This window comes from Limanda limanda, chromosome 12 (assembly GCF_963576545.1).
Source record: "Limanda limanda chromosome 12, fLimLim1.1, whole genome shotgun sequence".
In the NCBI taxonomy this organism is placed as follows: Eukaryota; Metazoa; Chordata; class Actinopteri; order Pleuronectiformes; family Pleuronectidae; genus Limanda; species Limanda limanda.
This window is the reverse complement of record NC_083647.1, coordinates 19,284,406-19,297,022: the sequence shown is the minus strand read 5'-3', so window position 1 is coordinate 19,297,022 and position 12,617 is coordinate 19,284,406. Positions and strand designations below refer to the sequence as shown.

At 42.6% G+C, this 12,617-nt stretch overlaps 1 protein-coding gene across 1 annotated transcript in view; it reads left to right on the top strand.

Annotated features, from left to right (window-relative positions):
- The window catches only part of dph6 (diphthamine biosynthesis 6), a 64,412-nt gene that overhangs the window by 29,939 nt on the left and 21,856 nt on the right, over positions 1–12,617 (top strand). Inside the window, exons 11-12 of the mRNA XM_061082759.1 lie at positions 2,266–2,395; positions 2,532–2,706. Of these exons, the coding sequence (XP_060938742.1) occupies positions 2,266–2,395; positions 2,532–2,706 (305 nt within the window). The remainder of the gene's footprint in view (positions 1–2,265; positions 2,396–2,531; positions 2,707–12,617) is intronic.

Below are 12,617 nucleotides of genomic sequence, written 5' to 3'. Positions count from 1 at the left end.
AGAACTCCTTTGTCCAGGGAACAGACTCCACAGGACGAAATGTACTACAGTCCTCACTTTAAGCCCTAAAGAACCAATGGGGAGAATCTTATGGGGGAAGTCTTCTTGGTCCCTTGGGTGTCTCTCTCTCTCCTTGCTGTTTTAGCTAAACACATGAGGGGGGGCGGGGGGGGGCGTGTGACAGAGCTCGAAAAGTCGCTCCTCATTCAAAAGTGCTTGTCAAGCCGGCAGGCAAAAACCCTGCGTGTCAGAGGCTCCATCCGTCACCAGAGTGGCTCGGTGTGTTGGCCACCAATCAAGGACATGCATTTTAACCCAAACCAGGCCTCTTTCTAAACACACACACACAGACACACACACACACACACACACACACACACAGTGAAGTCATGTTGGGTGGGTTATCGTCTTTCTTTTTTTTTATCCCTGTGCCCTGCAGAAGTTTAAAAGTGCTTTTACAGAGCATCGCAGTCTTTCTTCTCTCTCCTCTTTCTCCTGTTTGATGGAGAAAGAGGAGCCAAAGATGAAAAGCATATTTAATGTTTATCGTGGTGCTCAGCTGAACAGCCTTCACAGTGCCGAGACAATATTAAACAAGTTAATATTTAATGAACAACCTCTTTGTATGAAGGCGAAGTAGTCTGAGACGCCGATGTTGGCAAAGGAAAAACAAACTTGAAGCTCCCTCAGATGATCGCAGGGAGAGCGGCGGCTGCTGCTGCTTGCGTCTGGACCCCGAGTTCTACCATGAGCACACACACTGGGTGAAGACTGTGCTTTAACAGAGGGGACACACACCATTAGCACTTTAAAGCAGCTTCAAAGGATTTCAGTGTCAGAAGAAATTTCCCTTTTTTACCTTAACTGCGATCGTGCTCGTGTACAAATTACTGTTTGAACTCGTATGCATTATTTGTAGATACGGACTCGCAGTTTAACATGGTCCCAAATTGCTATTGCATACAGCCCCCGAGCAAACGTCTCAAACTCCAGGAGTATTCATTCAACGGTAACCTTGTAAGCTGCAGTTTTTCCAATATAAGAAGTATAACAAATTAGAAATGGACAGGTTTCCGGAGGTAAACTAAAAAGATGTATCTTAAAGAACTAGTTGCACAAAATTGTGGACCAGTTATAACCTTAGATACACTTTTCTTTGGTCTGAATTGTTACATTCTTGCAAATTTGGATTGTTTTATAGAGTTTGCTGCTTGTTCTGCTTTTTTTAAACAAATTACAGATTGGGATATGACATATATATACTAGTGCTGTCAGTTAAATGCGTTATTAACGGCGTTAACGCAAACCCATTTTAACGCCGTCAATTTTTAACGGCATCAAAATGGGTCGCCTCCAGTCTGACCTGCACTCGCTTTTTGTTTTAATATTTCGCCAACTAAAATATTTATTTTTAAGCTATTGTAGCGTCCCCGCTTCCACAGGACACGGAACTTCTTCGTGGTTTGGTAACTTTTATTATCCTCTACACGTCCAAACAGTCACATGTCCCACCCCGACCCCTTCACTGACCCTCAGGATATCAGAACGCTCCTTTAAGACAGTGCTTTACTGAACATACGTCAAAACCAAACATAAACATAAACCCAGTCCGTTACACTATTAGGCTGCAGCTATATGTTTTTATTTATTTCAAAATAGGGTACTTCTTATTTCATACATTTTCCACAAATATGGGGAGGACTCAAATAGCCCTACAAAGTTCTGTGTTTAATTTATTTCAAAGTAGGCCGACACTTGCCTGTGTATTTTGTTTGTTTGTTATTTTGTTGCCTGTCTGTTTGAGTAGCTGGCTGAAAGCAAAGAAGTAGTAGGCTTACCTTTTATTGGTAACATATTTGTCACGGTTCATTGTTTCTGAAATAAGAGGCCTGACTGCTATGTTCACAGCAAACTTGAAAAAAATAAAATATTAAGCCATGGTTTAACTGTACTATAGGCTGAGTCCTTGTTTACCTGAAATCTGCACTTTATAATTTTATTTTTTACCGCCCTGTTTGGCAATGTTGTTTTTCAATAAAATATAACATTTGCATAAAGCAAGCCAATCCACTTTTCCATGTTAATAAGAGCATTAAAACGAAAGTAAAATTATGGAAAAAAAATAAATGAAGGGACATTTAGAATAGATACAAATTTGCGTTTAATTGCGATTAATCCCGAGTTAAATATTTTAATCATTTGAGAGCACTAATATATACTGTATATTGTAATATATATGTTTAACTCTGTTTTTCCTGTGTCCAGGTGAGTTGGACGACAGAGGTTGGAAGATTACGGACATTATCCTGCTTCACTTGTACGTGAGCAGCATGGAGGAATACGGACAACTCAACACAGTCTATAAGAAACACTTTGGCACAAACCCTCCAGCCAGGTACAGCAGCACTCAAACAAGACACACGTTTTCGTCTGTGTTTGTCGTATTAGTTACGGAAAAGCTCAAAAGGTATTTGATTCTTAATCTTTGTTTTCACTGCAGCGTTCATTCCATATTCACCTTCTTCTTGCAGAGTGTGCGTCCAGGCGCCGCTCCCTGCCGGTCAGCTGCTGCAGATCGACTGTCTGCTCCACGACTGGACGCAGCCGCCGGAGGAAGGCTGCTTTCACCAGAGAGAGGCCATGCATGTCCAGAGCCTGTCCCACTGGGCCCCAGCCAACATCGGGCCCTACAGCCAGTCTGTCAGGGTAAGGCTCTCAGGGAGGGGGGGGGGTGATGGGTACATTGCTGACAGGTTGAATCTGATGGCAGCCAGAAAGGAAATTTTATGTTTAAATCTGCCTAATTTTTCCTGTATAGCTGCAACAGATAATAATTGATATCATGAGTTAAACTATCTGTTAATTCATGGATCTTGACTTTTTTTAAAAGTGAAAAATTAGTCTCTGCAAAATTCAGATCTAGTGAATTTAAGTGTGGTTTCAGGTATGTGTCTAGTTGGTTTAGGTGTCAATATGTGTATTTCCAGCTGGTGTTATGCTCACTTTAATTTGTCTGAAAGCTATTTGGAGACTCATATTGGGAAGGTTAGTAATGGATTAATATGATGAAGCTCTGTAGATTCTTATGACACTTTGTTTTGTTTAACTCTCACAAAGCAACTGAACAGAACAACACTTAGTGCGTGTCTGTGTTTTCTCTGCTGTTGTGCAAATGGACGTGAGTGTTCCTCTGTGCGATAGTTTGTTCTCAGCACACGTAAATACGTCTCCACATTATTGCGCGCGGTACGTCTCCATGTTTGCGCTTGTTTGTAAAGCCACGAATCTGAACTTCTTTCATATTGTTTAAAGCCCCGAAAAAAATGTGGAATTCAAAGGCAGAGCAGAGGAAGTGTGGGCCGTGGTTGCACGGATGGCTTGGCGCTTTGTTTACCCAGTGTGTATTGTACGGGATTACGCTTGTCAAGGTACTGTCAACAAGGATAGTGTCCATCTCCTCCACACTGTCCTTGATCCTGCAGCCAAATCCGTCCATGAGTGAGAACATGTGTGGATTAGCCATTTGTCTCGAGCTTGACGGCATATCTCACCAGTGTGTCACCGAAGCTCAGAGGGCTCTGGTGCCGTTTTGGATTCCTGGGATGTAACCTACAGAGTCAGGTTTGCTTTCCACGTGCCAACGGGTGTTTGATTCCCTCAATAGAGTCTCATTGAGACATGAAATTGCAGTCAGCTGTGGGCATGTGCTGTTGCATCTGGAAAACAGTCTTAATCTCTCCGTGCCTCTAATGATCATTCATATCCAAAGTAGTTTGTGGGTGAAACAACGAGCGGAGTTTGCACGGCGGCCGCGTCATCTCTCCGAGTGTTTGCTTCTCCTTCACGCTGCAGTGACTCAATTTGATCAAAAGTGTATTAACAACTCTTCAGTACAGCAAGAGATTTTTACATATTGATACAATTACCCCCGTGCTGTGAGCAAGCACGCGGTGCCCCCCCCCCCTCCTCTCCGGCGGTACCACGCCGACTCCGTCTTAATGACAAATTCTCCTTGGTGACTGTTGCCATGTGACACCATGGCGACAGGGCTCTGGCAACAACAGAGGCTGAAAAACTGCTGTCTGAGACCAAATAACCTGGAGCCCACCACATCCACTCTCTGTGGAAAAGAATTGGTAATTAAAAGAGGGATCCGTGGGGGGGTTTGGAGGAAGGGCTGAACTGGAGATGATTAAAAGATGAATATGTGTTCTTAATTACTTCGAGATAATGTAGTCATCTTCGAGCGTCAGGCGAGTTTTTTGTGAGAAAATAAATAGCAAATGATAGTGAAGTCTTCATTTAGTTATTCTGGTTAATTGTTTCCTTTCTTGTTTGTTAATGAGACAAAATCTAATGTCTTGGCCATGGCTATAAACCAATCACTGTCCAGCTCTGTGCATTCAATTTGACAAGTGTCCAGTGGTCTGAGAGGGAGCACATGGCGACTGACAGAGCATGGTGACCACAGCGGGTCTCCACCATGAAGGTCGGTAGCGTTCGGAGGTAGAGGGGGAAACTGCATTGGAAATTGGCATATGATGGATGCTGGATCTTCACACTCCATCCATCCACTCATCCATCCGTCTCACTTGTCACGTCTCTCAGCGCCGGCTCTCGGTAATGGCAGGCTTGACTGAATGTCATCTCGGCCTGGCACACTGACAGATTCAGATCCGACTTGATTTAAAGAATTAGTTAACCTTTATCATGTCAAATCTGGGGATCGTCTCGGCGGATTTGATGTTAATGCGTAACAGCCAAGGTAAAAGCCACAAGCTATAAAGGCCAAAACAGTGGTTTAATTTATGCTTTGTTTTGACTTTGTGTCATGTTGTGGCGTGGCTGATTGACGTGTGTGTTTTGTATTATTGGCAACACGTTCGTTGAGTCTTGCAGAATCAAAGTTTTTTGCCGCCAGTCGTTTTGTTTTGCCGTCTTATCTCCGAGATCTAATGCATATTTTACTTTCATTTGTTTTGGACGCAGTTTGCATGATCGCATTAAGATATAACAAATGTCACTCTTTTATTACATCAGTCAATTCACTAAAAACAAAACATGCTCTCAGACACTCAGCTCTTCTTGCAAAACATCTAAACAAATCATCTCATTGCAACAAAAGTTGAGTAATGGCATCGTTTTAAAATAAATAAAAGTTATTACTGCATCTTCTGTCACTTGTTTCTTAGAAGGAGCTTTCAAACTATTCTGGTGCATTAGCATAATAGCAGCCAGCAGTCCCACTTTTTTACACACAAATCCATTTGTACCAATAAAAGACGATTACGCTCATGAGTTGCCAGATGGAAAACATTGACCCATCAATTACTAAAAGTTCAGAGTGAACAACTGGAGTTTCAAACTGCAGGCATTTTGTTTCCCCCCCACTCCTATTTTAAATGAATGGTTCCCGTCCCCTTCACGTTGGCTTCGGATTTTCATTTACAGACGCAAACACAATAGTCGACCCGGCTGTGAATGGAAAGACTATCGGTTGAACGGTTGTTAAACATCTCCTCTTTCTTGTTAAGGTAAGTGGCTCACCCCTGGGATGTTTGCCGGGAAATTATACTCACTGATCAGATTCTGCGGGCCGCGTTTGGGGAGCAGACAAGCGCTAGCCTCGGGTTGCTGGTGAACACCAAACCCCCCCCAGCCACCCACCCTTCCCTCATTCCCTTAATTGTGAGTGACAGTCAATATTGTGGAAGACCGTCGTGCACAAGCCCCGCGATAGGATTTGCATTGGATTTTGAAAATTGTCAGAGTGGACTGTGAGGTATCAGGGGGAAGTGAATCTGACGCTGCCAGTTAACATTAAAGGGGGGGGGGGGGTGTACTGAGGCGGGGTGCGGAAATTTGACTAATCTTCTTACATGAGTCAAAATGTCTAAAAAACAATGAGGCAAACTTTGTCGGATCTTTTTGATGAAGAATTCAGAGGTCAGGCCGGGACACGGTGAGGTTGAGACGCCCATGGAGCAAAAAGAGAGGGATTTCTGATTTGGTTTATTTTAGCCTTAGCTAAGAATACAAACAGTGATAACTTATAATGATAAAAAAATCCCCCAAAGTAATTTGAAACATAGAAGCTGTGGTGACACAAATGCACCCTAGACTTCCTTTCGGTAAGAACACCCCACAATATATCTTTTAAGGTATCATCTCTGATTTGTATTTATTCATTATGGTTTTTTGTTTTTTTTCCATCTGCCTGGTCAGCACTTTCTTGTGAACATGATATCTTAAGAATTTCCTTCAAGAATTTCTTCAAATTCACTAGAAACACTAAGTTGGACTCACGGATGACCTGATTCGATTTTGGAGATCAAAGGTCAAGGTCACTTTGACCTTACAAAAATGCATTGAGGGAATTTTGTCAAATTTTGACCAGTTGTCACTTGGACACAAAGATTAAGATTTTAGTGGTCAAAGGTAACTTGATGACCTCATATGAGTTTGGAATATGTTGACTGAAAACAAACTGGCTGGTGGAGGCATACAACAGCAGCACTGTATTTTTATAGTTTAAAAATGATATACAAATATATTTCAGTGTTTTCCATTAGACATTTTTTGAGAAAGCAACTAGTGTATGATGAGTTTGTGATGATATCCAGGCCCATCAGTACGACTCCCAATCGAGAATAATCAAAGGGGAGACAGCTAAATATAAACGAGTGTGGTGGATGAGAAAGCTAATTTTTTTTGTGATGAATGGCAGAAATTAAGCAAAGCGCTTTAGTTTTATGGTTTGTTGTTCTCACCCGGAATGCTTCACTATTGTAAAAGAGCCAACTTGCACAATTCAACAACCCCCCCCCCCCCCTCACCACCCCCACATCAAACACCCGCTTCACCTCCCCAAACTTCCTCAGTCTAGAGATTATATCTACCTCAATTACCACAGAGGAGTAATTAGCCCAAAAACAGTGTGTGTGCGTGTGTCTGCGCCCAGGGAAGTATTCATGCAGCACGAACAGATTAATTAGGACATTTAACTTCATTTCTAATACAACAAAATGAATCCCATAAAATATGAAGGATCTCGGAGGAGGTGCCTGTCAGCATCTGACGCCTCTCCCCTGTTTGCCATAATCTATTAAAACCTTGCTTTTATCTCACCTCTCCCTGTCATACTTTATGGATTTTTTCATAAACACGGCCCATACTTCATAAATGTCTCAATTTTCTAGTCTATTAACATTACTTTAAAAGCGCTTGATAAAAGAGGAGGGCATGCGTGAAATAATGCACCAATAATAGGAAACGCTGGAGGCAAGAACAGTAGGGGCGGCTCTCCGGTGTGCGCGCTCAGACAATGCGAGGGATGTTATCAACTTTAATAAAAGAACAAATGATCGCTTCCAAACGGAGGAGGAGGGGAGGCGAGGCACGGAGGAGGAAGGGGCGGGGCCAGGGCGAGAACAGTTGTCGAGTAATTGAGTCGATGAAAAATTAGGTCTTGAAGGCTCGGCGAGATTGAAGGAGTCTCAAAACGACGGCGCTCTTCGGCACGTGTAGCTACTCGCTCCGACTCGCAGCGCAGGATGTTAACACAGGTTTTTGTTTTTGTTTTCGTTTCACTGACGGGTCACGAGTAGAACAGGCAGGCGGCTTCCTCTCCTGGACGCCTGGATTCTGTGCAGTGAGTCGAACCCTTTGTCTGGAGAGAGTCAGACGAGGGTTTGACTGACAGTCGGGCTTCACCTCGGAGCTTTGATTCAGTTCCTGTCTCTGAAGATCACTGGGAGTCTGTCTCTGTAGGCTTTACTCATCCTACCCAAACACCGGGGTCAACTGTCTTCACTTGAACCGGACACACACGAAAACCTCACTGATCAAACCCGGGAAGCCCTCACCACAATGGGTTGCCGGCTGTACGCCCCGAGGCCAGGTCTTACCGAGACACGCAGACACGCACATACACCTCGTGCACCTGTGTGCTCTTTGTGATGGGCCCTGGCTGCATGACAAGGTAAACTGGTTGGGTCATTAAAATGAGTCACAGTTGACTCACTGTTACATGCTCATGACTGATAGAATGGGAGCACGGCAGTTAGAGGACGTTCAGCGACTGGATAAGGATGTTTGTAAGACAAACAAAATAGACAATTAAGTGCACTCAGTATCACACCATCGATAGATTCACACCTTTAACATTCATTGACAAATATTTGCTTGAGGGCAGGTTTGTAAACCCATGACACGCACGCATAATCTCAGTACGTATAATAGCCCTACGTAGTCTGCACACCACTGCCAAGGCCCAATAGTCCCTTTAAATGAAATTAAGCTACACCAGATTTCACACACTCATAGATATCAGTTAACTTATTATACATGCTTTTTTTCATCAAGGTCCATGAAATATTCAGAAATCTTTGAAAATGTCAAAAGAAAATTAATTCCTAGCTCTGCCCCAAAATGTCCTGAATTGTTCCAGTAGTTTCTGCGTAATCCTGCTAACTACCAAACAACCTCGGTGAAAAGTGACTTATAATACGTGATTTTTCTTCATCACGGTCCATGAATTATTCTATAAGAAATCTTTGAAAATGTCAAAAGAAAATGTATTCATAGATCTGCCCCAAAATGTCATGAACTGTTCCAGTAGTTTTTGTGTAATCCTGTTCATTTACAACCAAACACACGCAGATGACAACACAACCTCCTTGGTGAAAAGTAATTACGTGAACAGCACATCCTTCCCCTTCCTCTAATGCAGCTCCACATCCTAAGATGTATGTCCGTCCCAGCTCAGGGTCAGAGCTCTCCATCCTGGGACATGGTGGAGCCGATGAGAACTTTTGCCTCATATATGTGAGAGGTCAAAGCAGACCACCTTTTTAATCTGATTAGCGGGCAGTTTTATGGGAAGTGGTAGATAGCAGCCGAGGTAATTATGTTCCTTCCCGCACTATCCCACATGCCCCACTTCCCCCCTTCTCTCTCTCTCTCTCTCTCTCTCGCCGTGACCGCACAGAGGCTGACCTGCCGCGGCAGTAGTCATTTTCAGGAGTCAGTGCGTTTCTTTGTTACATTATCCTGCACCGCCACTTCCACTGCTGCGGCACCACGTGGGCACAGGCTGGTATCAGTTTGTACCAGGCGAGGACAGGGGAAGGACTGGATCTGTCAGAGTGCATCGGCTCTCAGGCGCTCGCCTACGCCGGTGCTGTGCCTCGGCCCTGGCCCCTGCCACACTCCCACTCATTAATGGGCCCGGCCCTGACAACTGATCCTAATTGCCTTTGAACAGCTCTTCATGTATTATTGGTGCCTGACTGCATTGGTTCATGTCAACAAGCCATAGGAAGCAGAGACAGGATAGTCACAGCCATCACCCACCTCCCCAGTCGCATACATGCACAAATCGTAGTTATGCATACTAAGTAATGTAGAAAGATCAAGGTAAAATAGATACAATATTTATTATATCATATAGAAATAATATAATGAGAAAAATATGCATGTGTTTGTGTATATATTTAAAAATGTGTTATTTGTGTCTTGTGTCATGCATGGACACACAGGTGGACATGTGCCATGAGATCATTCTCAAACAGGACGTCTCTGGTGTTAGTATTGAATAGGAAACATCTGGATTATATAAGAATCTCTCACCTCTGAATATTTATAAAAAAAACATGATTGTTATTTGATTGATCCATATAATTTTATGCAGTAGATGCTTTTTGAGAGATAAAGCATGTGTGTGTGTGTGTGTGTGTGTGTGTGTGTGTGCGTCTGTGTGTGCACATGTTTGTTTGCTTCTCACTTTGTCACTGCTGATGAGCAGTTCGAGGGGTGAATGGTTCAGAGACATCAGGAAGGCATCTGAAACGCGTCATGTAAAGATCCCACCGCGGCTGATATCTGCCAAGACACTCGCGCTATTACAATCGCAATCACAAACACTCAGTCAAAACACATCAATTATTTGTAGTCCCATGTGTGAATTATTACCCCGTATCCAACTATTTACTTCCCATTTCACCCCTCTGTTTGAATTGTGAAGGAGGAGAGGTGGCTCGCCCTGGCTTTTTATATGCAGAATGAAATAACTGAATACCAGATGCATAGATAAAAAGCATAGCGGCGTGTCCTGTCCACTCCCATCACTGTCGGAGAGAGGAGAGACGTATGACCATCCCATTACTATGGTAACTAGCCACTATATTCAGAGCTGCCCGGGTGTGTTTCTTCCCCCTGCAGTGACGAGAGGGCATAGCTGACAGGGCCTGCACACACGCACGCCTACACACACACACACACACACACATATGCACACACACACACACACGGGGAGGGCCTGGAAGATGCTTCTTGTGAAATATACACATGTGGCAAATCCAGACAAAACACAGGGACACAAACACAACAACACAAATACCCCGACCAATACAACATTTTACTCTTACCAAGAATCTTCTCATCCAAATCAGTAAACACACAAAAATCAGGGGAATGTAAATGTAAAATAATTTTGTTGAACTTAGGAAAATACGCTTAATTTATAAAAAAAATATTATTATAAGTTCATTTTGGTAGCATAAAAAAAAAAAGTAATGAAGGGGAGACATGAGTGATGTGTGACCAACAAGCATGTGCTTTGTAACAATAACTATCACCAGCCCAGACTGAGAGGTGGTTAGTAATGTCTTGTTACTGCAGCAGATTCACCTACTGACTGCTGCAGGTCTCGTATTTGAGGAAACAGCTATTAAAGTTAATTTATATAATTATGACGCTCTTTTATGTTTCCGTAGTTGCATTAGTTGCACACATTACAAGTGGGGAGAAACGAATATCACAACCACATGCAACAGTGTGTTGGGGCGAGCATGGCCACTCCATCCTAATTTATTTAAAGACCACAGGTTCAGGGAAGAGTTAGCGTTAAAATTCCATTTTACTTTTGGCCTCTCGCTTCATCATAAATTTCATGCGCAGCATTTCTTCTGAGCAGTAACTTTTAACCTGGGTCATTCATTTTTCAAATGCCATTGTCATCAAAGCATTCACTACTGAGGCAGAAAACTGCTACAGATGAATAATATACAGCCTCCTGTGTTTTTTTCTTTACTGCGGACATATCAGCATGTTCACTCTTGATATATATTTATTATTGATATTATAGATTTATTATGTGAGGGAATGTCATGCCCCGCGAGTGTAGAGGTAATGTAATGAAGATGAGACGTTTGTGTTAAGAGTTCATCCAGTGTAATATACAGTACACAATATTTTCCACATGTCAGAATTTATTGAGTTGAATTTGATGCACTTATAAAAAAAATGTTAATATTTTCTATATTTTTCTGCAGGGATTCAGTACATCTGCTGCATATTGTATTTTATCGTTTTTCTATAGTGAGAATATTATTACGTCTGGTACATATTTCCAATAAAGTAACAATTAATAATTCTAAAGTATTTCCTGTATGGATAATCTTCTGTTATTTCTGATATTTCATTTAACTTTTATTAATAGTTTTTTTGGTATTCGTTGATAAAAATAAATAGATGTTGCAAAGTAATCCCCAAACATTTTCACATATTATTTCTATAAATCATTTGTTCTTATTCCTCCATACATCTGGATCTCAGTGGTGCTATTTTTTGCAAGCATTTTGAAAAAAGAGAAGAAAAAGCGAAAATCCATGGAGACTTTGATGCTGTCTAGCCAGCCTGTCCGTGGACTGAAAGGACTTTGTGTGTATGTACAGGATTGCTGATAACCCAGCTTCCCTTTTAATGCAGCCATACTGCCATCTGTTGAGATGAGAGGGAACTACACCTCTTTTTTTTTTGCTCTTCTCTGCAATTTTCTGTGCTGTCTAGTTCATCTTTCAGTTTTAGTTTGTCTGTTTTTCATCTTTTATATGTGGACACTGAGCTACATGTTGCGTCTGTTACGGGCAAAGGGAGGAAGAATGTGTGTGTGAGTGTATATATGTTTGTGGTCCTCTTCCCTGGATCAGTAGTTTCATGTCGCTGGGTCACAGGCTGGTTTGTTTTAGTCATTCACACTGTCTTATCCAGAGTCGACTCTTTTTAACCGCGGTCCAATCATTCATATCACGAGCAGACTTGCTCCGCGTCAGCACAAGTGACAGTTCCACTGCAGCGGTGGTGCCGCGGCGGCGAGTGTTGACATCATTCTTTTGTGCCCAGGTTAAGTCAGTGCTTCTATCACCAGCCAGAGTGAGAGACGTAGCCTCACATAAAATATGAAAAATGTGAAAAGACAGAAGAGACGAGATGGTCACAGCTGGGAAGGGAGAAAGGAACGGGGGTTGAGTGTTGCAGTTTCAGCATCATTCAATCAGACAACATGCCCCTCAGCTGAAACAGCGAGACCCTCCCGATTCTCTCGAATTAGGGAGATTAGCGGGAAAGCGCATAATGCAGGATGATGGAATTTGTCATAATTTGCATTGTCCTGGAAAGATTCGGTTTGATAGAGCGATGCATGGAGGGGCTTGTCATGTCCCACGGGCAGGTCATAGAGGAAGCTTGGCAGAAATGATTTTTGCGATATGTGCATCAGTCGTAAAAGCCTCACAACCAATTTGTCAAAAGATGTGATGTCGGGACAGTTGAAGGCA